Here is a 27,415-nt window from a genome sequence, read left to right as displayed (position 1 = left end):
TTTTATTGATCTTTTCAAACAACCATTTCCTTGTATCATTGATTTTTCTCTATTGCTTTTGTTTTCCATTTCATTGATTTTTGTTATCTTTATTATTTTGTTCCTTCTGCTTGTTTTGATCTTTTGAATTTTTTGTTTGTTTGTTTCTTGATGTGGAAGCTTAGATTATTGACTTAAGGCCTTTCATCTTTGTTGATGTAAGCTTTTAATATTATAAATTTCACTCTTAGTACCATTTTGGTGTGTCCCCCATGTTTTTACATATTGTATTACCATTTGATTCAGTTTGTCTTTTTTTTTCTTGAGACTTCCTCTTTATACATGAATTATTTAGAAATATGTAGTTTAATTTCCAAGTGTTTGAGGATTTTCCTATTATTTTTCTGTTATCGATTTCTAATTTGGTTCTGTTTTTATCAGAAAGCCCACCTTGTATGATTTCAGTTCATTTAAATTTGTTGAGGTGTGTTTTATGATATCAAGATATGGTCTTTTGTAGTATATATTATAGCCATTTGAAATGTGTATTCTGCTGTTATTGAATGGAGTATTGTATAAATACAAATTAGATCTAGTTGGTTGTTGATACAGCTGAGTTATTCTGTATCCTTGTTGATTTTCTGTTTGGATAGCCAATCAATTATTGAGAGAGGGATGTTGAAATCTTTGCCAGTAATTGTGAATTCGTCTATTTCTCTTTTTGCATCATGTATTTGGCAGCTCTGTTGTTTGGTGCATAACATACACATTTAGGTTTACTATGTTTTCTTGATGGATTGACTTTTTTTTTTTAATCATTATATAATGTTTCTATCCCTGATTATTTTCTTTGTTAGTAGTCTGCTTATCTGATATTAGCATAGCCACTCCTGCTTTCTTTTGATTAATGTTTGTATATCTTTCTCAATCTTTTTACTTTCAAACACTCATATTGTTGTATCTGAAGTAAGTTTCTTGTAGATAGTATATACATCGGTCACAATATTTCATCCACTGTACCAATTTCTGTTTTAGTTGGACTATGTAGACCATTTGCATTTAATGTAATTACTGATATGTTAGGGCTTAAGTCTGCCATTTTAATTTTTGTTTTCTCTTTGTTCTCTTTTTCATTTCTCTGTTTTCTTTTTCCTGATTTTCTGTGGGTTATTGGAATATTTTTTTTAGAATTCCATTTGGATTTATTTATAATTTTGTTTAGTGTATCACTTTGTATAGCTTCTTTAGCGGGTGTTCTAGGTATTATGATATATATTCATAACTTATCCAATCTACTGGTGTCAACAGTTTACCATTTCAAGTGATGTGTAGAAACATTTCCTCCCTTTACATCCATTTACCTTTCCCACTTATAATTGTCTTACGTATTTACATACATTGAATGTTATTTTAATTCAGCTGTCAAGCACAATTTAGAAAACTGAAGAAGAGGAAGAAAATCTATTGTGTTAACCCATATTTTTACTGTTTCTCTTATTTTTCTTCCTTTCTGTTGTAAAAATTTTTTTTCTTTTATGATTTCCTTTTTGTTTAGATAATTTCCTTTAGCCATTATTATTAGACAGGTCTGCTGGTAACAGATTTTCTTAGTTTTCCTTCATCTGCAGATGTCTTGGCTTTCCCTTTATTCCTGAAGGATATTTTCACTAGGTACAGAATTTTGAGATGACAGTTCTTTACTTTCAGCACCTGAAAATATGCCATTTCACTCTGGCTACATGTCTTTGGATGCAAAATCTATTGTCATTTGAATTTGCCTTGCCTCTACAGGTAAGGTCTCATTTCTCCCTTGCTACTTTTAAGATATTTTTCTTTTTTCTTATTTTTTCAGAGGTTTGATTCTCATTATCTGAGCGTGGATTTTTTTGTATTTATTTTGTCTGAGGTTCACTAAGCTTCTTCAATCTGTAGGTTTGTGGTGTTTGCCAGCTCTGGCAAATTTCAGGCATTATTTCTTTGAATACTCTCTTGGTCCTGCCCTCTTTTTCTCTTTCAGGAATTTTGTGACATGAATGTTAGGTCGTTATAGTCCCAAAAGTCCCTAACACTCTGATCATCTTTTTTTTTTTTTTTAATCTGCTTTCCCTGTTTTTCAGATTGGGCAATTTCTATTCTATAGTCAAATTCACTGATTTTTTTTCCTCTGCTCCATTTTTCTGTTGAGTGCCTATTCATTTTTTAAAATTTCAATTAATATACTTTTCATTTCTTACATTTCCATTTAGTTCTCTATGTCTTGTATTTTTTTGCTGTTGACTTTTTATTTCTTTATTTTAAGAATGTTTATTATTGCTTGTCAAAACATTTTTATATGGCTGTTTTAAACTCCTAGTCAGATCATTTGGGTATCTCTTTCATCTTGTTGGCATCTATTGATTATTTTTCATTCAAATTGAGATATTCTTGGTACTTGTGTTTTTTATTAAAACTTATACATTTGGGGTATTATAAGACTCTGGATCTTATTTAAATCTTTTATTTTACCTGATGTTCTCTGACAGAGCTCTAGTAGTGGAACGGCAGGGTTGCTGCCTTGTTTTGGTCAGGTAGGAGTGGAAGTCCAGTTTCACTTCATGGCCTATGTCACAGCTGAGGGACAGGGTGGTTGTGAATATTCTCGGGTTTGAGCAGGTATGGGTGTTCCTGCTTGCCCTGTTGGGCAGGCCTCTACTGATAGCACCCTGGCTGGGACAGGAAAGAATGCCTACTTACTGCTCCCCACCTGGCCTCTGCTGACATTGTGGTGGCCGGGGGATGGGGTGTGGGGAGTTCAATACTGCTGGGCAGTTGTGAAAGCCCTGAGTATCTTCTCTGCTTCCTCTGAAACCATCCTGGTAGGGCAGCATAGGGATACCTCATTACCCTTGGATGGATGTGGAAATCCAGGCTACCCACTTTCTCTGCTGACTCTACAGGGAAAGGTGATCCTCATTACCTCTCAGCCAGGATGAAAGTCTGGCTTCCTATGGAGCCTTCTCCCACGTCACCCTGGTGGGGAGACTGGGGTGCCTCGTTACAGCCTCACAATGGCAGAAATCTAGGCTTCCCATTAGCCTTGCTGGCATAGAGGGGGGTTTTGTCAGTTCTTTCTGTTCTGTTTTCCTGAAGTAGATTGGTTATTATCTAAAAGTTTTGTCTTTGGCTGTTTTTTTTTCTTTCTTATTTTCATTCTTTTTTTGATCTGGGATATATGAGGCCAAAAAAACCTCACAGAAGTCACCACCTTGGTGTTCATTGGGCCCTGCCTTACCTAGCTGGTCTGTCTTCTCTCCAACATTCAGAATTGTGTTGTATTTATTTCATATAAAAAATTTAGGACTTTTAGTTTTTCTTAGTGGGATGACTATGGAAAAGTACTTCTCCATTTTTCCAGAAGTAGAAGTTTTGTACTACTTTTTAAAGTGATTTTTTAAATGTTTATTTAAAAAGGTATCAAACACTTGTAATGGTCGTGAAACACCCCAGAAATAAATACAAACAGCCAGATTTATTTACCTCTTTTTTGTAACTGATTCTCTATAAGAAGCTGAAATTAGTTCTCATTAGATGGTTTCTTATTTATGTGTGATGTCCCTTAGCAGTACTCTGTTGTTCAGAATTTTAAAAAAAAATTGAGAGAAACTGAGTAATGTGACAGGTTTCATATGGAATCAATTTTTATGGCTTCTTTTTTGAAAAACGTTTTCAAAAACAAAAACCTAGCCTCCTATTTGGGCTTGTATGGTACTCTGGTGACACGCTATGTGATTGTTCATACCTTTATGATAGACTCACATGTCATTTAATTTACTGATTTCCTATTATAGTGTCTGTCGTGGGTTTGTTGTGGGATTTTTTTTTTTTAAGTCATCAACTCAAAATCCTACAAGTATTAAAGTATTGAAGCAATATCCAATAAAATATAGTAGTAGATTCCACATAATTTCTAGTTAAGGTAATATTCTTTCTAAACAGAACTATTTCCCACAGCACTGTATTCTTAATGTACATTCTTCTTGGCCATTTTTTTTCTATTGGACTGCTTATCCCTTTGTCACTTTATAGGATCTCTTTATATAGTCTATCAATATTTTGTTTGTACTTTGATTTATAGAAGTTCTTTCCAAATCTATTATTTCTCTTGATTTTTTTATCCCATCTTTTATCTTTTTTGATAGCATCTGGGTTTCTAGTTAAGACTTCCTCTTTCTTTCAATAGTACAGGTAGTTGTTTAGATTTTTGTTTAAGTCAAATCTCTTATCCACCTGGGATTTATTTCTGTATGTGTTCCAGTGTTTTGTTTTGTTTTAATTTTGTTTTGTTTTTTAATCCTCACCCGAGGATATTTTTTCATTGCTTTCCAGAGAGGGTGAAGGGGCAGAGGCGAGGAGAGAGAGAAACATCAATGTGAGAGACACACATCACTTGGTTTCCTCCCGCACGTGCCCTGACCAGGGCTGGAGCCTGGCTGGAGTCAAACCCGGGACCCTTCAGTCCAAGAGCCAACACTCTAACCACGGAGCCAAACTGGCTGGGTTCTCCAGTAGTTTTTTTCAAATGGAAATTCAGTTGTGCCAGTATCATCTATAAATCCTTTTCCCACCTAATTGAAATATTATAGGTTCTCTATTCTCTTCCGGGATTTTGTCTATTCCTATGCCAATATATTAATTTTATTAAATTGTAGTACATGCGAACACACACATATACACACACAGGATGGTAAAGATATGGTTATAAGGCTGTGTGAGTTTGACAATAGTAATTAAGAATGGAGTTGCTTCTCTAGGTAACTCTCTAATCAAAATGGGATTTAATGAAGAGCCAGTTGATAACTATCTGTTGATAGCTACCTCTGATGCCACCAGATTAATTTTGCCTTTGTAAAATATTGAAAAGATGAATGTATACCATTTTGTTCCAGGTAGTTTGATAGGGGATATATCATTTTTCTCACATCATATTTATGAGATTAGATTTAGCTCTCTTTTACAGATGAGAAAATGACACTTGATCACAGAGTTAAGTTACTTGCCCAATATTATGTAACTATTAGGTGGTAAAGGTAGGATTAAAACACTAATGACCAGGCTCTTTCAATTATGCCAAAATTAAATGTTTCATGTAAAGTGCTTTTTTCCCAATTTTTAAAAATTTTACAGTTACAGTTTACATTCAGTGTTATTTCGTGTTCGTTTTGAGTGTCTAGTGTTCAGTTAGATAATCATATACTTCACAGAGCTCCCCCAGGATTTCAGGTATCTACCTGGCACCATGCATAGTCATTACAGAATCGTTGACTCTATTCCCTACACTGTACTTTACATCCCAGGGTAACTACTAATTAGTACTTCTTAATTCCTTCATCTTATTCACCCAGCGCCCCAGTTCCCCTCCCCTCCCCTCTGGCATCCATCCATCTGTTCTCTGTATCTATAAGTCTGTTTCCATTTTGTTCGTTCATTTTGTTCTTTAGATTCCACATGTTAGTAGAATTATATGGAAAGTACTTTGAAAACTAAAGATGTATACAAATTGATATGGTGGTTATATCATAATCATTATCTCATCATTAGAATCTCTGAGGGGTTTTTTTGTTCTGCTTTTTATTTACTGATGAGAGAGAGAGACAGACATCAATTTGTTGTTCCACTTATGCACTCATTGGTTGCTTTTTGTTTGTGCCTTGACTGGGTATTGAACCTGCAACCTTGGGGTATCAGGATGATGCTCCAATCAACTGAGCTACCCGGCCAGGGCCTCCAAGTTTTATTTTAAAACAGTCCGGTGGATAATGCACATTAAAACTTACAGCTAAATATTTTGATGAAAGAACAATATGTGTTCTTTCAAGATATGGTCTATGAATAAAATGTTAAAAATTATTTTCGTTCTTTTATTGTTTTTTTTAAACATTTTTTAGAGCCGAAGAAAGTTAAAGTAAAAAAACCAAAACCTGAATTTCCTGTGTATATGCCTTTGGAAAGTACATATATTCAATCATATGATCATGGAACTTCTATAGAAGAAATCGAGGAACAAATGGATTATTGGCTGGAAAACAGGAACAGAGCACAGAAAAAACAGGTAAATAAACTTTTGAAAATTTGTTTTAGCTGAGTCAAATACATACAGAAAAGTACCTAAAATATAGATATATAGCTATATATCTCAGTGAGCTCAGTGATCTACCACAAGAAAACCTAGTTAACCATTTCCAAAATCAAGAAATAGAACATTGCTGTTATTCACAGTGGCTAAGGCATGGAAATAATCAAAGTGTCCTTTGATAGATGATTAAATAAAGAAGCTGTGGTGTATATATATATATATATATATATATATATATATATATATATACAATAAAATTATATTCAGCCATAAGAAAGAATGAAATACTGCCATTTGCAACAACATGAATGGCTCTTGAGAATATCATGAGAAGCGAAATGAGTCAGTCAGAAAGACTCAGCCATATGATTTTATTCATATGTGGGATGTAAAACTGAAAGCAACAAATAAACGAACAAGACAAACAAAAATTCATAGACACAACAGTATGGTAGTTACCAGATGGGAAGGGGGTGGGAGGGGTTTAGTAAACTGTAAGAAGGGTCAGATATTTGGTGATGGAGATTTGACTTTCAGTGGTAAACACAAAATGCCTCGTACTGATGCTCTATCATAGAATTGTACACTTGAAACCTATATAATTTTATTAACCAATGTCACCCAATAGGAAGGGAGGGAGGGAGGAAGGAAGGAAGGAAGAAATAGAACATTACCATTGCCCAGAAGCCTTTCTCATGCTTCCTGCTGTCACTTCTTTTCTTCCAGCAAGATGATGATTATCCTGACTTCTAACATCATAGATTAGTTTTACCTGCTGTTTGAAGTTTATACATGGAATCATCCTTAGTCCATTCAGGCTGCTGTAACAAAAATATAACAGACTGGGTAGCTTAAAGAACAAACATTTATGTATTTCTCACAATTCTGAGTCCAAGATCAAGGCATCAGCAGATTTGGTGTCTGGTGAGGGTGCTCTTCCTAATTCATAGACAGCAGTCTTCTTGCTGTGTGTGTCTTTATGTGGCAGAAGAGGTGAGGTAGCTCTCTGGGGTCTCTTTCCATTTGGGATAAGGGCATTAATCCCATTTATGAGGGCATATCACAATGGGAATTACGATTTCAACATAGAGATTTGAGGGGAACACACACATTCTGTCCAGAACACATGCTATATGTACTCTTCTATCTGCTTTCCTCTATTCAATATTATATTTGTGAGATTCATTCATTATTGTGTTTAGCAGTAGTTTATTCACTTTTATTTCTGCATAATAGTCCATTTAGAAATACATATAGCACAATTTATTTATTTGTTGGAGATTTGCATTGTTTGCAGTTTGGGGCCATAATGAATAACTTTCCTGTGAACGTAATATTATACTTTTAGTACAGAAAATGTAAATTTCTATTTTTGGAGTTGTGTTGCAGGTCAACTTCAGTAAATACTTCTAAAGTTTTTTTTTAAATGTTTATATCAATTTATACTTAAACAGCAGGATATACCAGTTACTCTACATCCTTGCCAACACTTGGTCAAGTCTTTCATATTTTAACCATTATGGTAAGTTATGTAGTGATATCTATGTTTCAATTTGCATATCCTTTGATGAATTAGACTGAGTTTATTAAACACTGATATCCTCCTATATAAAGAGCCTTTTCAAGTCTTTTTGTATTGGGTTGCCTGTGTTTTTTCATACTGAAGAGTTCTTTTTGTATTTCATAAATGCGTTTTGCACATATTTCCTCCCACTCTGACTTTCCTTTTCACTCTCTTAATGGTGTCCTTTGATGGCCAGAATTACTGATTTTTTAAAAATTTATTTTCATTGTTGAAAGTATTACAAATGTGCCCTTCCCCCCCCCCCCCCATTGACTTCCTCCTCCACCCCCTCCCCAGGCCTTCACATAACCCATGGACACAAAATTATTCATTTTAATCATCAATCTTTTCTTGTCATTTAGTTGGTGTTTTTTGTGTTGTGTTTAAGAAATATTTTCCTACCTCAAGGTCATAAAGATATTTTCAAATCCTTCTTTAAGCTTTAATATTCTACTTTTTACATTTAAGATCAATTATGCCCTGGGGTTGATTTTTGTGTTGGGTGTAAGGTAATGATCAAGTTTAATTTTTTTCAAAAGTTTTCCAAACCGATTTACCCAATACCAGTTAATAAAAAGACAGCATCCTACAGCTCAACAAATATGTCCACTTGTCATAAAACAAGTGTCTGTTAACATATGGGTCTATTTCCAGACTTTTTACTTTGTTCCACTAATCTACTTGTCTATCCTTGTGCTGATACCACACAGTCTTAATTACGGTAGCTTCATAATAGGTATCTGGTACAGTAATTTTCCAGCTTTGTTTTCCTTCTATAAGATTGCCACTTTACATTTTTGTATAATTTTTTAAAGTAACAGTTTCCACAAATTTTTTAGCTGCCATGTTCAATTGGAATTACATTGACCATATAGATCAATTTTGGAAGAATTGGCATTCATACAGCATTGACTCTACAACCCATGAATAAATTCATTCATTTAGATCTTAAAAAAAAAAAATTAAATATGTATTGCAGCTGTTTGTGTGTACATACTACACATTTTTTTCCTTGAATTTACTTCTAAGTATTTAGTGTTTTTAGATAACTTGGTGTATGATATTGTTACTTAAATTTCATGTTCTAACTATGTTTGGTATGTAGAAATACAGTTGATTTTTGTACCAAACATTCTTTCTAAATTTTTGAAAATTCTAATAGTTTCTCTGAGTATTATGTGGGTTTTTTCTCTTTTGTACTGAGAATCTCCAATACATGTAGATTAGGAGTGATGATAGGTATCCTTGTTTTATTTATAATCTCAAAAAAGCTTCATCTATAAGTTCTTTATATTTCATCATTAAAATTACTTATTAAACTTTTTTCATCACAGTAAATCTGCTTGGCATCTGTCACCATACATAGTTACAAAAAATTTGTGTGATAAGACCCTTTAAGATTTACTTTATTACCAACTTTCGACTATGCCATACAGTATTATTAACTATACTTAGCAAGCTATACATTACATCTCTGTGACCTGTGTATTTTATAACTGGAAGTTTGTTCCTTTGGCCCCCTTCAGTCATTTCACCCACCCCTACACCCCACCTCTGATTAGCAGCCATATGTTTGCTTTATCTGTGATCTGGGCATTTTTTGTGTTCACTTTTTTTAGATTCCACTAACAAAGTGAAGTCATATGTGAGATCATATAGTATTTGTCTTTCTCTGTCTAATTATTCTACTTAACATAATACCCTGTAGGACCATCCATGTTTTGACAAATGATAAGATTTCATTCTTTTTTATGGCCAAGTAATATTCCACTGTATAGAGGTACCAAAATTTCTTTATCCATTCATCTATTGATATATATTTAGGTTGTTTCCATACATTAAGTAATATAAATAATGCTGCAGTGCACATGGAGGTGCATATATCTTTTTCCAGTTGTGTTTTTGTTTTCTTCGAAAAAGAGCCCAGAAGTGGGATTGCTGGGTCATATGATAGTTCTATTTTTAATTTTTTGAGGAACCTCCATACTGTTTTCTGTAGTGGCTACATCAATTTCCAATCCCACCAAAGCACCTGTGGATTCCTTTTGTCCACATTCTTGTTGACACTTGTTTGTTGATTTATTGATGATAGTCATTCTGACAGATATGAGGTGATATCTGTAGTTTCAATTTGCATTTCCCTTATAATTAGTGATATGCAGCATTTTTTCATATGTCTGTTGACCTCTACAGAAATATCTGGGTCCTCCGCCCATTTTTTTTTTTTTTTTTAATATATCTTTATTGATTTCAGAGAGAGGAAAGGAGAGGGAGATAGAAAGAGAGAGCGAAACATCAATGATGAGAGAGTCATTTATCGGCTGCCTCCTGCACACTCCTTGCCTGGGGGTCAAGCCTGCAACCTGGCATGTGCCCTGACCGAGAATTGAACCACAATCTCCTGGATCATAGGTCAATGCTCAACCACTGAGCCATGCCCTGCCAGGCTCTCGGCCCATTTTTTAATGGGAGTGTTTGTGGTTTTGGTGTTGTTTTATTTTTTATTTTATCTTTTTTTAAATTTATCTTTATTGTTGAAAGTATTACAGATATCCCTCCTTTTTTCCCCATTGATCCCCTCCACCCTGCATCCACCCCTGCCCCGCCCACCCAGGCCTTCAGCACACTATTGTCTGTGTCCATGGGTTAATGTATATATGCATATAAGTTCTTTGATTAATCTATCCCCACTCACTCCCCCACCTTCCCACTGAGATTCATCAGTCTGTTCCATTCTTCTATGTCTCTGGATCTATTTTGTTCCTCAGTCTGTTTTTTTAAATTCCACATATGAGTGAGATCATGTAAAACTGAATCAGGAAGAATCAGAAAACCTGAATAGGCTAATAACAACCGATGAAATTGAAGCAGTAATAAAAAAACCTCCCAGCAAACAAAAGCCATGGTCCAGACGGCTTCACAGAGGAGCTTTCTCATTCTTTAAGTTGTAGGGTTAGATAGTTTACTAAAAATTTTTCTTGCTTTTTGAGGTAGGCCTGTAGTGCTATGAACTTCCCTCTTGGGACTACTTTCCCTGTGTCCCATAGATTTGGGGTTATGTGTTCATTTTCATTTGTTTCCAGGAAGCTTTTTCTTTCTTTATTGATCTTATTGGTAACCCACTCAATGTTTAATAAAGTTAATGCTATTTAACCTCCATGTGTTTGTATGTTTTTGAGTGTTTTTACTGTAGTTGATTTCTAATTTCATGCCATTATGATCTGAAATGCTTGATATGATTTCAATCTTCTTGAACTTGTAGGGACTTGTATTACATTTAAAGTTATTATTGATAGATACTTATCTATTGCCATTTTAATTCTTTATGCCTATGTCTCTCTTTCTCTATTTCTGCTTCTAATTACAGCAGTTCCTTTAACATTTCCTGCAATGCTGGTTTGGTGGTGATAAACTCCTTTACCCTTTTTTTGCCTGGGAAGCGCTTTATTTCACTGTCTGTATTGAATGAAAGCCTTGTTGGATAGAGTAGTCTTGGTTTCAGATCCTTGGTTTGCGTTACCTTGAATACTTCATGCCATTCCCTTCTGGCCTGTAGAGTTTCTGATGAGAAGTCAGCTGACAGCCTTACGGGAGCTCCTTTGTAGGTAACAGATTGCTTTTCTCTAGCTGCCTTTAAGATTCTCTTTGTCTTGAATTCTTGACATTTTAATTATGATGTGTCTGGGCTTGGTCCTCTTTGGGTTCTTCTTGATTGGGACTCTCTCTGCCTCCTGAACTTGTGTGACTTTTTCCTTCCCCAGGTTAGGAAAGTTTTCTGCCATTATTTCTTAAAAAAGGTTCTCTAACCCTTGCTTACTTTCGACCTCCTCTGGCATTCCTATGATGTGAATATAGTTACATCTTATGTTGTCCCACAGCTCCCTTAGACTGTCCTGTTTTTTTTAATTATTTTTTGTTTTGGATCTCTGAGTGATTTTTTTCTATCCTGTCCTCTAATTCACTGATGCGATCCTCAGCTTCCTCTAATCTGCTCTTTATTCCTTCCAATGTATTCTTTATTTCTGCTATGTCATTCTTCATTTCCTTCATAGTTTCCATATCTTTCTTCATGATGTTGAGCATCCTTACAATCAGTATTCTGAACTCTATATCTGAGAGATTGTTTCTCTCCATTTCATTTGGCTCTTTTTCTGGAGACTTCTCTTGTTCTTTCATTTGGGACTTGTTTTTTTGTCTCCCCATTTTGGCTGCCTGCCTTGATTTATTTCTATGTACTAGGTAGATCTGCTAGGACTCTCAGTCTTTTTGGAGGGTCTCTGGTGCAGGCTGATGTCACACGCAGTTTTTGACTGGCCCTGAGTACCATGTTTGGAGCTATCAACAACCCTGGGTTTGAGGGCTCCTCTTCTGGGCCTCGGTGTTGTTGGACAGGACCAAGATGCACACCAAAGTCTGCTTTTCCAATGCCCGGGTCCAGAAGCAGATCAGGCAAAGACTCTGAAGTCTGCCTCTGCCTGCAGGCTGATTAATCTGATTCTCTTAATGAGCCTCAAGCTGTAGAAACTCCACTGGGTGGGGTGGCTGATTGTTATGTCTCTTAACGAGCCTTAGACTTTAGAAACTCCTTAGGGTAGGGTGAGAGGTTTTCTAGCATGATGAGGCAATTCCCCCCCCCCCCCCCCGAGAATAATGTCCTCTGCAGTATTGTGGAATGACTTGGCACAGGAATCCAGAGGGGTGCCCTCTGAGTTCTATCTCCAGAGCCCATAACCCTAGATTCTCCTCCCATAGCTCCAGTCCACTCTTCCCTCCCTCTGCTGGCACCCAAGGTGAGTAGCTGTACACAAAACTTCATGGGTTGGCTCTTTAAAGAGAGTACCTGCATTTCCAGCTGCCTCTTCCTGGCAGACAGAAACCCTGCTGCTTTTCACAGCCAGATGTTATGTGGGCACCTTTCTCAGTTCTGGTGTTCTTGGCTGGGAAGCCCAGCCTGGGGTTTAGGCCCCAGAGTCCTCAGTGGGAAACCCCTACAGCTGAGATCTCTCTCCTGGCCTTCAGCTGCTGCCTGTGGGAGCCCTGCCAGCCCTTTCTCACCTCTGTACTTCCTACCAGTCTCTGTGCTATCTCCACTTTTCCTCACTGGTTTTGAGGGTGCTCTGTAGCTAGTTCATCTTCAGTTGCAGTTGATTATTCAGGATGGTTTTTCTATACTTTAGTTGTAATTCCAGTTTGGTCCAGGAAGAGTGTCAGTGTATCTTCCACTCAGTCCGCTGCCATCTTATCTTTAATCTCCCCGATGTTAAATTTTATGAGTTCTTCATATACTTTTAATATTAACCCTTATTGGATATATTATTGGTGAGTATCTTCTCTCATTCAGTAGGTTGCCTTTTTGTTTTGTTGATGGTTTTCTTTTCTTTGCAAAAACTTTTAAATTCAGTTTAGTCCCATTTGTTTATTTTTTGTTTGTTTCACTTGCCCAGGGAGACATATCCAAAAAAACATTGCTAAAAGCCATGTCAAAGAGTTTATTTATTGAAGAGATGGTCTTTACCTAATTATATATTCTTGCCTCCTTTTTTCATATATTTAGTTGACCATATAGGCATAGGTTTCTTTCTGGTCTGTCCGTTCTATTTCATTGATCTATGTGTCTGTTTTGAAGACAGTACAATGCTGTTTTGATTACTATAGTCTTGTAGTTTGATATTAGATAGCATGATACCTCCAACTTTGTCCTTTTTTGTCAAGATTGCTTTGGCTATTGGGGGTCTTTTGCAGTGTTTTTTGTGGTTTTTTTAATAGAAATTTTAGGACTACTTGTTCATTGGTATTTTAATATAGGGATTGCATTGAATCTGTAGATTGTTTTGGGTAGTATGAACATTTAACAATATTAGTTATTCTTATCTGTGAATAGAGTATATTCTTTAATTTATTTGTATCTTCTTCAACTTTTTTCTTCACTATATTTTGTACTTTTCTGAGTACAGGTCTTTTAACTCCTTGGTTAAATTTTTTCCTAGGTATTTTTTTTATGCAATTGTAAATGGGATGTTTTTTTAATTTCTCTTTTAATAGTTTATTATTAGTGCAGTCAAATTCGGGATTTTACTTTTGTATTCTACTTTACTGAATTCATTTGTCCTAATAGGTTTTTGATGGAACCTTTAGGGTTTCTATATCATGTCATCTGCAAATAATGACAGTTCTACTTCTTTCCAATATGGATGCCTTTTATTTAGTTTTCTTATTTGATTGCTGTGGCTAGGATTTCTAATACTATGTTTAATGGAAGTGATTTAAGTGGACATCCTTGTTTTATTACTGATCTTAAAGGAAAAGTTTTCAGCTTTTCACTGTGAAGCATGTTATTAGCCATATACAGCCTTTATGATGTTGACATGTGTTCCCTCTATCCCCACTTTGCTGAGATTTCTTAACAGTAATGGATGGATTTTGTCAAATGCTCTTTCTGCGTCTTTTGATATGATCATGTGATTTTTATCTTCCATTTTGTTTATGTGGTGTATCACGTTAATAGACTTACAGATATTGAATCAATGTTGCAATGGAAATAAATCTCACTTGATCATGGTATATGATCTTTTTAATGTATTGCTGAATTCAGTTAGCTAATATTTTGTTGAGTACTTTTGCATCTATGTTCATCAGATATATTGGCCTATAATTTTCTTTTTGTGTAGTGTCTTTGTCTGGTTTGGTATCAAGGTAACCCTGGCCTTGTAAAATGAGTTTGGGAGCCTTCTCTCTTCAATTTTGAGAATAATTTGAGAAGGGTAGGTATTAATTCTTCTTTTAATGTTTATTAAAATTTACCTAAGCCATCTGGTCCAGGGCTTTTGTTTGTAGGGAGTGTTTTGATTACTGACTGGTGCCTGCCTGCACCTGTAGTCTGGGTAGAACAAGAGTTCAACAATGGAACAGTGGTGCTTGCCAGCACTTCCATCTCCGGAGAAAGATGCCTCAACCTCTGCCCCTTCATGTCTCACCCTGAGGTTAGTCAATTTAGTTTCTCCCCATATACCCCTGGCGCTTTTTAAGTTACCCCTACGCTGGGCTTTGAGCAAGTGAGTTTGTGAGTTACTAAGTCTGTGTGCTGTATCTTTAAGTCCTGCAGTACCTTGGTCTCCCATAGCCCTTGTCTCTGGAATACTATCCTTACTAGTTTTCACAGGCTGATGTTATGTGGAATCCTCTTCCCAGCGCTGATGCCCCAGGTTGGGGAGCCTGGTGTGGGGCTGGGACCTCTCACTTGTTAGGAGGGATTGCCACCACACTGTGTGGGGGACTTTGCCATATTGCATATCTGCCCCTCCTACCAGTCTCAGTGTGGCTTCGTCTTTATATCCTCAGTTATAGGAATTCTGTTAAGCCAGTTTTTGGGTAGTTCTCAATGATAGTTCTGTAATTTAGTTTTTAATTTTGACATGGCCATTGGGAGGAGGCGAGCATAGAGTTTATCTACCCCCCATCTTGACTGGAAGCCATCTATTCCCATTTTTTGTGTTATTGAGTTCAAAGTTCTTTATATATTTTAGATGCAAGTCCTTTGTCTCCTATATGTTTTGCAAATATGTTCTCTGAGTTTATGACTTGCTTTTTTTTTTAATAAATTTTTTGTATTAATTTTTTTTTCTTTAGAAAGAGAGGAGGGGAAGGGGGAAAGAGGCAGAAACATTAGTGATGAGAGAGAGTCATTCATTGGTCAGCTGCCTCCTGCATGCCCCCTACTGGGGATTGAGCCCAAAACCCAGGCATATACCCTGACCAGGAATGGAATCATGACCTCCTGGTGCTCGAGATAACAATCCACTGAGCCACATCAGCTGGACATGACTTGCTTTTTATTTTAGTAATAGTGTTCATTAGAGAAGTTTAAAATTTAGATTTTCATTTTATGAAGTTTTTTTCTTTTATGCTAAGTTCTTTTTATGACTTAATTAAGAAATCTTTGCCAAATCCAAAGTCATTAAGAGTTTCTCCTGTGTTTTCACCTAAAAGGTTCTCGTTAGTTTTTGCTCATATATTTAGATCTATAATTGAGTTCAAGCTAATTTTTTATTATAGTGTGAAGTAAGGTTGAAGTTTATACTTTTTTTTAAACATCCATTGTTCCATCACTATTTCTTTAAAAGGTTATCCTTTACCCATTGCATGGCCATGGTGCCTTTGTTGAAAATTAATTGACCATATGTGTATTGGTTTATTACTGGGCTCTCTATTCTGTTCTATTAATCAATATGTCTATATTTATACTAATATAAATTGTCTTGCTAATAAGCTATTAGTAAGCCTTGAAATCTGATAGTGTAAATCCTCCAACATTGTTCTTTTTAAAATTTTATTGACTGCTCTAATTTCTTTGTATTTATATATAAAATTTAGAATCAAGCCAGTCTCTACAAAAAATTCTCCTGAAATTTTTACAGGATTTGAATCTGTAAATAAATTTGAGGAAAATTGACTTCTTTAAAATGTTTAGTCTTTTTATCCATGAACATGGTATAGCTTTCATTTTATTTAAGTATTCTCTAATTTTTCTTAGGAACATCTTTTGTCAGATTTATACATGAATAGTTCATATGTTTTATAATATTCTAAATTGTATTTTTAATTTCAGTTTCTTATGGTTCTTTATGAATATATGGCAATACAATTGATTTTTGTCCATTGGTTTTTTTTTTTTTTTAATCCTGCAACTTTACTAAACTCACTTATTAGTCCTAGTAGCCTATATATATAGACTCCTTGGGATTTTCTACATGGATGACTATATTGCCTGTAAATACAGTTTTATTTCTTTCTGTACAATTGGAAACCTTGTATGTCTTTTTGTTGCTTTTTGATTGGACACAGCCTCCAATCCAGTGTTTATTTTAAGTAATTAGAGAAGAAGACATCCTTATCTCCTTCTTGATCTTGGAAAGTTTTCAATCTTTTATCACTAAAAATGATGTCAGCCCAAGCCTTTTAGGTGCTCTTCATCAAGCTCAGAAAAGTCCCTCTATATCTAGTTTGGTGAGAGTATTTTTATGAATGGATGTTGAATTTAGTCAATTTTTTTCTGCATCTAATAGGGTGATGATATGATCTTTTTCTTTTATCTGTTAATATAATTAATGGATTGATTTAAAAATGCTAAACTGGCCTTGCATTTCTAAAATAAACCCCATTTAGTCATTAGGTATTATCATTTTTATATGTTGTGAATTTTGTGTGCATATTTTCTTAAAAATTATATCTGTGCTTACAAGGGATAGGTCTATAATTTTGTTTTAATATTTTTTTTCTGTTTTTCATATCAGATGATGATGGCCCCTCAGAATGTACTGAAAAGTGTTTCCTACTCTTTTCTACATGCATTTGTGTAGAATTTATCTGTTTTCTTAAGTTAGCATTGGTAATTTATATCTTCGAAGGGGTTTGAATATATTTCATCTAAGTTGTTGAATGGCTTAAGTTGTTTATAATATTCCTTTATTGTCATATTAATATCTGTAGTGATGTCTTCTCTTTCATTTCTCATATTGGCAGTTTGTGTCTTCTGTTTTATTTCTGGTCAGTTTCAACAGAAGTACATCCATTTAACTAATTTTCTTTAAATATCAGCTTTTGGTTTTATTGATTTCCTGTATTGTTTTTCAGTTTTGTATTTTATTGATTTCTCTTATTAATTTTTTCCTCTACTTATTAGGAATTTAATTTGCTCTTCATTTTCTAGTTTCTTAAGGTGGAAGTTTAGGTCATTGATTTTAAAACTTCCTTCTTTTCTAAGTGCTAATGCTGTAAATTTCCTCTGAACACTGGTTTATTTAAACTTAGAGTTTTATATTTTTATATTTATATATTTATATTATATTTTAGCTGTGTCCCACAATTTTTGATATCATCTTTTCATTTTCTTTCAGTTCAGAGCAGTCTAATTTCCCTTGTGATTCTTTCTTTGACTCATCTTCAGTTTCCTAATAGATAGGTATTTTCAAGATATCTATAACTGCCTTCTGTTTGTATATAGTTTTTTATTCTTAAGTTTACGGTGTTTAGGTGAGCATTGAATTCATTTTTATTTAGTATTATTACTGACATTTTTTGGTTTTAAATTTATCAACTTAGCATTTGCTTTCTATTTGTCCCTCATGTTTATGTGGGGTTTTTTTCTATTTTTTTTTGTATTGGTTAATTTTTAATTTCCACTTCTTCCCTTAATGAACTTGATATAGTTATATACTTTTTAATTCTTATTTTAGTAGGTAATATAGGGTATTCAGTGTTCATCTTGACTTATTACAATCTTGTATTAATTTGTTGCCACTTCTCAAACAGTGAAATGATCTTACACCCTTTACTTGATCTATTTTCTTCCTGTATTTTGTATGTTGTGTGTTATGGGTCCCACCCCCAAATTCACATATTGAAGCCTTAACTCCCAGTGCCTCCGAATGTGTCACTCAGAAATAAGGTCATTGCATATGTAATTAGTTAAAATGAAGTCATATTGGAGTTTTTGTGTGGAGAACTGTATGATCATGCTGCATTTCATTTCCCGGATTCTTCTATATAGTTTTCTCATTAGAACTTTTGTCTATGGTTGAACTGATCATAGAAATGTGCATTATATTTCTAGTAGAAACTTTTTAAATTAATAAAGTGTCCAAATTAATTCATTATGGTGACTTCTGCTGAGAGAGCATATTAATGGAAGGGGGAGGTAGAGACAAAATACTGGACTCTTAAGGTTGGGAGACCTGAGTCTAGTTTTAGCATCACTATTACTATATGATCTAGGTTTTAGTTTTTTTATAACTTAACATCACACAAAAAGTGTGAAATTATCTGCTTTATCTACCTTAGAGATAAGAGTATATATATTAAAACATTTTGTAAACTGACATACCCTAAAACAAAGTTTTCCTCAGGTAGGACTCCACCCCCAGTAGGGGGCATGCAGGAGGCCAGGAGGCAACTGATTAATGTTTTTCTCTCTCATTGATGTTTCTATCTCTCCCTCTCTCTCCCTTTCTCTCTAAAAATCAATTAAAAAAATTTTTTTTAAAGTTCTTTCTTCCAGAGCTTATATAATATTCTCCCTAACTAGTTTTTGTTTTGTCCAGTATATATTTGGAAAGGTTTTAAGTTCCATGTCTGTAAGCTCTCATAAAGTATTGCTATGAAATGATATAATGGAGAGGGTAAGCTTTAGGAAATGATGCCCAAGGCATATGACATCGTGGTGAATGATCACAAAAGAGGCTAATGTACCTGTGTATAGCTCATACGGACAAATTGCATAAGAAAAATACCATGGTTGAAAGCTAGCTTTTGATTTTACTGATAATTCCATGTCAAATAGGGGAAATATAAATTTTTATCATCATCATCATTCTTAACATGTTGTGTGTCACATATTGTTCTATGTGTTATATACATCAAGTAGCTTATTTAGCCCTCACAAGAACCCTAAATTAGTAACATATTCTCTATTTTACAAAGGATGTGTGGTTATCAGGGCCACTGTGATGTATCTAGTTGAATCATATGCAACTTCCATTTATTAGGACCAAAACATTCAAATACTAGAAATTTTACATGACTCAACCAGTGTAAGTAAATTAGACATTAATCCACCAATGGGATTTCTTAACCTTCTTAAACTGTTGGAAGGGTCCAACCCAAGTAAATTCTATCAGAATTTGCCAGGGCTTTCATTAGTGACAGTGTCTACAGCATTTTGTAGCAGTAAATAGAAGATGACAAATACACAAATAGTAAAAATACTAGGTGATAAGTGCAAATAAAAAGTTATTTCTGAATATTTTATAATTGCCTGACATAAATTAAGATTGTGAAAGTCTTTTTTCCCTCAATTTCTGAAATAATGTAGTTATATATTTTAAATCCAATAAGCAAGATCAAGTAATTTTTGTATGAATACAGTAATTCAAATACATGATTGATGAAAGTGAGATTTTAATGAGTCATCGGGTAAGTCAAACCAAATAATTTTCCACCATAAATATTACAACAAACTCTTAAAATAAAATAGTTCCTTCTTTTTTCCCCCCGGTGACCCAGTGGTAATGTTCTGCAGTGTTTTATGTAGGAGACTTAGATTTCATTCCTGTTCTCATTTCTCTCCCTGGGGCTGCAATGAATAAAATAAGAAATAAAATCACTATCTTGTATCCTTAGTGCCATGGGCTGTACCCTTGTCAGATTTCATAAGCTAAGCTAGATAGATGGGCCTGGTTAGTATTGGAGTGGAAGACCTCAAAGAAAACAAAGTCTGTGTAATACACATCTTCTATGCAGCCAGTATTTCATCTTCTTTGAAACCTTCTCTTACAGTCATTATTGCACTTTCCTCTTTACTATTTGATTTATTTACTTGCTCTAGGAAAAAAACAACAATAGTCCTTAAAAGTAAATGCATTTCTAGTAATTTAAATCAGTGCATTTATTTTACCTTTTCGAATTGGAAAGACTGTTTAGTTTGAAAGGTGCTTAGCTATATTCTTGAAGACACTATTTCAGCTAGCAATGTTTTTTATTGTCTAAAAATTTACTTTTTCAGAGACTTCTCACTGTATTTATCTCTATAGAGTGTTCTTTGTTTCCATTTGTTTTGAGAGATAGTATTGCCCTTGTTTTACAAATGATATACAACACATGAAATTATTTTTAAAACATGTAATTGTGTGAAGATTTAAAACAATTCTTGTTCCCTTTAGAACCTAGGTTATCTACATGCTCTGTAACTTTAAATTTTAATTTAAGAGTCTCAAATACCAGTAATTTTAATTAGGTATATGTATATATAATACATGATGCACATAATTCAGTTACAAATGCATCGGTGTTTTAACCATTAGTAGATCCAGTCTTTCTAAGCTGTTCTTACCTAAACACACACCTTTCATAATTACAGATGGTACATATTGCGTACTTGCACACACATACACACACACCTATGTTCTTTAACAGACTGGTGTTTTTTTTCTCTTTCTCTCTTCCTCCCTGTAAAGGAACCTTTTTAAAAAAATCATATTTTACATAGAACCTCAATATATCTAAAACAGATTTTTTTTAAAAGCTGAGCTCTGATTAAGGTCAAAATGAGGGAGGCTAAAGTCTTACCCATTTGGCCTCTACCTCACCCCACAAGACAAAGTACCTTGGGAAAATCCTAAAGTTCTTAAAAAATGTCTACCCTCCTCAGTTTCACATTCATATAAACAAAAATTTTTAAAGAGTAATGATAAGAAAAGTGAATAAATAAAAAACAGCAACAGCAGAAACAAAATCAGCTATTGTGAAAAAACGGGTACTTGAATAGAGATAAGTGGGTAACTCTAAAAGAGAGAAAATTATTTAAATGAAAAAGAAGTGCATTTATCTTCGACCAGAAAGCAACTTTCATAATGCAGTTTCTGTGTAAAAATGTTGATAACACTTCGAACTATGAGCATGGACCTGAAAAGTGTTCAGGAATGACTCTTGGTGGTTTCTTATTCTACTCTTACTCCCATTCTCTTCATTTCTGGTGACCCCAAACCAAGATTAAACCCCCAGAGTCATAGCAAATCAGTTAAAGATGGGTGGTATAATCCTTCTTTATAAAATAAAAATGATCATTTATTTATATTATGGAATATTCCAGAATTGATCTAATTTACAATTTAGTACCATTTTAGATAATATTCCCTATATGTCATCAATGTTTCTTTTGGGGAGTAGTTTTTCAAGTTACTCATTTTAAACTCATCATAAATCTCTCTTTATCAAATTTTAGAATACCCCATGAGAATGGTGGGTTGGTAAATTTTTTTAAATTGACTTTTTGGAGGGAAAAGGCCTCAATTTGTAGTATTTGCCAATTTCGGTGGTAATTACTCCCGTCATGGCTGATTTGAAACTATGAACAGGAACTCACTGAAAGTGGAATTGGGAAAAGATGTGCAGCAGTAGCTTACCATTATATAATATGTGCACCATGTAGATACAATAAATATCCCCAAAGGCATACATAATAATAAAATGTAGTAGAATAGTTAGGAAGTGATGAGTTTTGAATATTACCTTTTTAGCATAATTAAAAGTTTATAAAACTTAATTTTTAATGATGTGGTGTGTTTAACAACTGCCTCACAAAGTTTCTGGAAGTCTAGCTATTGGCTCTCATGAACTGGTATGAGTGAACTTCAGAACACTGCTGTTTTGAGGAAAATTCAGTTCCTTTACCTTTTACTAAAACTCTGATTCAACTAATCTTCATCTGTCTCCAAGATTCACTGTATTTATGCAAATTATTTTGCTATTCTATTTAGGGAATTAGTGGATATAAATACCAGCCTGCTTCTTGCTGCTTTTTATCAGTTTGTCTATATTATTAAGTCATCTACTATATTATTTTATAGTAACTTAGTATCTTAACTTCCTGTTATTTGTCTAGCAAAGTGACTCTAAACCAATCAAAATGATTCCTTTTCATGTCTTAACAACAGAACCAAAAGAAATGAGCCATGATGAATACATTGGAATATTAGTCATATATTTTTGTTGGTAGATTTTTAACTCCCTAAAACTGCCTACACTGATCTGTTTTGTTGTTAAAAACGGGGTTTTCTTTTATAAAGCTTTTTAATGTAGTTAGCTGATAACAATTCTGAAGTCTCCAGTGAGAGGTCTCAAGCTGTTACCTAGCAATTAACTATTAATATTCATTATTAATATCAGCTTGCCACTGAATATTTTATCATTCTTTAGTTTACCCTTTAATCAAATTATTTGATATATACTTTCTGAAACATTTTTATATTTTCAAAGTAATTTGACTGTGACAGTATTAGATTTAGAATATCTTCTGTTTCCAAAAGGTAAGCTAGAACTTTGCCTTTTAGAAAATCATGTATTTTGCTGAGTTAACTTTTTGTATTAAAGATGTTTATCACATAAGTAAAGCTTCAGGGATAAAAGGAAAACTCTTTCGAAGTATTGTTTCTCATTATCATTGAATGGATAGTGGAGAAGTCACCCTGATTAATGAATTATTATAGGATGTTGTTAAAAATGCATTTCAGGAATCTCTTGGTCATCATGACAGAAAGGGCCAGTGATTTGAGAGCTCAAAAAATTAAGATACTTGTTCACTATTTGTGTGTTTGGTATTCTTACTTTATTAAATTCCTATTATAAGTCTATTAAAATCACTTTCTACAAATATTAAGCTATATTTTGTGAGAGTCTTTTAGAGGTAAGGTATAATTTGCATGATACCATTCGTATACAAAAATATATCAAATCTCTCAATTTTTCCAAACAAATTTCTGATTTAAGCCCTTCCCCCTCAGGATCTGTGAGAAGTCTATTGTTAGTCATTCCAAATGATCTCTCTAAAAAGACACTCAGTCTTCGGCTGCTGCTTTGCTCGTTTTCTGAGAATGCCCTTTAATTCCTTTTGAAGCGAGTCTCGCTTGTCCTCCTGTTCAGGCCAAGTGTGTCTGTAGACTGACATAGCAAGAGACGCACTTGGCAGCTGCCCTTCCTCTTTTTTTTTAAGGCTAAATTTTTTAATATTCCTACTTCTGTGTGTTTGTACAATATGTTAATATTCCTTTGCTAATCATAAGCAAGTGGTATTTTCAAGTGAGGTGTTTTTTTTTTCCTTCTGCAACATTACTATAGTAAAATTATTTCCCAAAATAAAAAATAATCATATTTATTACATTAACTGCCCGTTCTCTTGCTGCCACTCTCAAGCTTGCATCCAAGAGCAAATATGGAATCATTTCTTTCCAAAGCCCTTTTACCTCTAGTCGTGCTGTGTCCAGCACCAAAAAATCCACAAACCTATCTACCTTTCCCAACTTAAGGAACTCTCACCCCCCCCCCCCCAAAACTATACTTAGATTTTCTTTTTCCACCCTTTTCTCTTCACACACTAATGGAACCTACTGGCTTCAGTAATGTTCTGAATTAGGGCTCATACCTTTGAAGCTGTAAAAAGTAAACAATATAACAGGTTTTGTATCCTGCTGTATTAAATTCTTAGTAACCTGCAGTGTTATAGAAGTTTTCTCTGAGTGGGAAAAGAGAAAATCACAGTCTCCACTCAGGGTTTTACAAACTAAGAGAAAGAGAAAGAACAAAATAAGCGGTTACCTTTGTGCGGACTAAAATATATACATGAGATTTATATGTTTGTATATATTCAAGAATGTGTATCAATAGACAAAGAATACCATGAGAATTAAATGAAATAAATACATAAAAGTGGTAGACACATCATAGCCCTTCAATAAATATTAGTTTAATCTTAATTAGATAATTTTCTGAAAGAATTTTTCTTAATGGATTTATGGTTGAGTGTTAATCAGCAAGTTTTATTTTATTGACTAATACTCTAACACTATCTTTAGTTTCATAATGTCTTTGAAAGACTGTTTCATAGATAGCTTAAGAAACTATTTTTACACTCATTTCTCGTGTGATGATGGCTGTTTCGCTTTTTAGTTTTAAATTTATTTTCTTTATAGAAACTTTTTACAATGATAACAGTTTACAATGAATTCAAAGAATGCCAAGAAAATATTAATGATTAAGTCTGTAAAGTGGGTCTTTTGTTAAGCCTGGGCATCATGTAATTAAGACTGCTACCACACCACCTGCTCTCTTTTGCCTTGAATCTTATCACATCAGTGTTGCTTTGAAATCTGAGAGTGCTTTCCACTTCCTGACAACTAATATGCTACTTTTTCTAGTCAGACATCATATTACTGATTAGCTGAATACTATTTCCTGTTTCTTTTTCCTGTATCTAAATGAACCCCTTCAGTCTTAGTAGGATTATGATGTTATATAAAACAGATACTTAAATAAATTAGATTTTTTTTTGCAAGGGAAAGCTCATCATAGAAAAGATGAATCACAGTGTACTAAATGCTTTCCCAAAATAAAATTTTTATAATATTGAAGCTCTAACTATATATACCTATGGAATAAGAATTTTTAAAAATCTACATTTGTTTCTGATGTTCCTTTTATAATGTAAGAGTTTTTTCTGTATTCTGTAGTATAGGATTTTTGTGTTTTGTATTACTTCCTTTGCATTCAATCTTACTAATAATATAAAATCTACTTTTACAAAAAAACTTAAATATATAATTTTTGTATTATAATTACCTGGTCACTTATATATATTGCCCCTCTGTTCCATAATAAACCACCTGATGGTTGAGTTCATGCCACTTTTATCTTTGTATCCACTATAGTGGTCTGTCTCTAGGGTAAATGTTAACTGAATTGAACTCAGTTGTGGAATTAAACTGATTCCACTAACTTACTTCATTCCATCACTCAACACCCATTACATGTTCTTATCCTATATATGTTTGTTTTTCTTTTTTTAAAATTCATCTTTATTGTTGAAAGTATTACTTATGTGCCCCCTCTTTTTCCACATTTACACCCACCAGGTCCCCAAGGCCTTCACTACACTATTGTCTGTATCCATGAGTTATGCATACAAGTATATAGGTTCTTTGGTTAATCTCCCACCACCCACCACCCAACCCTGCCTTCCCTCTGAGATTCATCAGTCTGTTCCATGCTTCTATGTCTCTGGATCTATTTTGTTCATCAGTTTATTTTGTTCATTATATTCCACATATGAGTGAGATCATGTGATACTTGTCTTTCTCTGACTGTCTTATTTCGCTTAGCATAATACTCTCCAGGTACCTCAATGCTGCCTCAAAGGGTAAGAGATTTTTCTTTTTTACAGCTGCATAGTATTCCATGGTATAAATGTTCCACAGATATTTTTTAAGTTTCTTTATATTTATTGTTAAAAATATTACAGATGTCCCCTTTTTATACCCATTGCTCCCCTCCACCCCACATCCACCCCACCATCAGGCCTTCGCTACACCAATGTCTGCATCCATGGGTTATGCTTATAAACATATGAGTTCTTTGATAAATCTCTCCCTGCCCACTCCCTCATCCCCACCTTCTCTCTGAGATCCCTCAGTCTGTTCTGTGCTTCTATGTCTCTGGATCCACTTTGTTCATCAGTTTATTTTGTTTATTATATTCACATATGAGTGAGATCATGTGGTACTTGTCTTTCTCTGACTGGCTTATTTCACTTAGTATAATATTTGTACTTCCCTCCATGCTGTGCCAAAGGATAAAAGATCCTTCTTTTTTACAGGTGTATAGTATTCCATGGTGTAAATGTGCAACAGCTTTTTTATCCACTCATCTACTGATGGGCACTTGGGCTGTTTCCAGATCTTAGCTATTGTAAATTGCACTATAAACATAGGGGTGCATAAGTTCTTTGCGATTGGTGTTTCGAGTATCTTAGGATATATTCCTAGAAGTTCCGGGATCACTGGGTCAAATGGCAGGTCAATCTTTAATCTTTTGAGGAAATTCCATACTGCTTTCCATAGAGGCTGCACCAGTCTGCATTCCCACCAGGATTGTACTAGGGCCCTTTTCTCCATACCCTCTCCAGCACTTGTGGTTCATTGATTTGTTGATGGCAGCCATTCTGACAGGTGTGAAGTGATACCTCATGGTGGTTTTAATTTGCATCTCTCTGATGATTAGTGACTTTGAGCATTTTTTCATGTCTCTTAGCCATCTGTATGTCCTCTTCGGAGAAGTATCTATTTAGGTGCTTTGCCCATTTTTTAATTGGATTGTTTGCCTTCCTTTGTTAAGTTGTGAGTTCCTTATATATTTTGGATATTAACCCTTTATCAGATGTGTCATTGGCAAATAAGTTCTCCCATACAGTGGGCTCCTTTTTCATTTTGTTGGTTTCTTTTGCTGTACAGAAGATTTTTTATTTTGATGCAGTCCCATTTGTTTATTTTCTCCTTCATTTTTCTTGCCCTAGGAGATATATCAGCAAACATATTGCTATGAGAGATGTCTGCAACTTTGCTGCCTATGTTTTCCTCTAGGATTTTTATAGTTTCATGTCTTACATTTAAGTCTTTTATCCATTTTGAGTTTACTTTTGTGTATGGTGTAAGTTGGTGATCTAGTTTCATTTTTTTTTCATGTACCTTTCCAATTTTCCCAACACCATTTATTGCCTCATTTGTCAAATATTAATTGACCGTAATGGCTTGGGTAAATTTCTGGGTTCTCTGTTCTATTCCACTGATCTATATGCCTGTTCTTGTGCTAGTACCAGACTGTTTTGATTACAGTGGCTTTGTAGTATAACTTGATATCTGGTATTGTGATCCCTCCAACTTTGTTCTTCTTTCTCAAGATTGCCATGGCTATTCAGGGTCTTTTTTTGGTTCCATATAAATTTTTGAAGTGTTTGTTCTAGATCTGTGAAATATATTGTTGATATTTTAGTAGGGATTGCATTGAATTTATAGATTGCTTTGGGTAGTTTGAACATTTTAATGATGTTAATTCTTCCAGTCCATGAACATGGTATATGCTTCCACTTGTTTATATCTTCCTCTATTTCTTTTTTCAGTGGCCTATAGTTTTCCTACTAAAGGTCTTTTATATTTTTGGTTAAGTTTATTCCAAGGTATCTTATTTTTTTACTTGCAATGGTAAATAGGATTTTTTTTTTTTTTAGTTTTTCTGAGAGTTCATTATTGGTGTATAAAAATGCTATCGATTTCTGGGTGTTAATTTTGTATCCTGCTACCTTGCTGAATTCATTTCTTAAATGTAGTAGTTTTTTGGTGGAGTCTTTAGGATTCTCTATGTACAATATCATGTCATCTGCAAAT

At 34.2% G+C, this 27,415-nt stretch overlaps 1 protein-coding gene across 1 annotated transcript in view; it reads left to right on the top strand.

The window, feature by feature from the left end:
- The window catches only part of DNAJC1 (DnaJ heat shock protein family (Hsp40) member C1), a 195,556-nt gene that overhangs the window by 100,713 nt on the left and 67,428 nt on the right, over window positions 1–27,415 (top strand). Inside the window, exon 8 of the mRNA XM_087825451.1 lies at window positions 5,904–6,067. Within this exon, the coding sequence (XP_087681577.1) occupies window positions 5,904–6,067 (164 nt within the window). The remainder of the gene's footprint in view (window positions 1–5,903; window positions 6,068–27,415) is intronic.

Source organism: Miniopterus natalensis, chromosome 1 (assembly GCF_054644295.1).
Source record: "Miniopterus natalensis isolate mMinNat1 chromosome 1, mMinNat1.hap1, whole genome shotgun sequence".
Classification (NCBI taxonomy): Eukaryota; Metazoa; Chordata; class Mammalia; order Chiroptera; family Miniopteridae; genus Miniopterus; species Miniopterus natalensis.
This window is presented reverse-complemented; position numbering and strand designations above follow the sequence as displayed.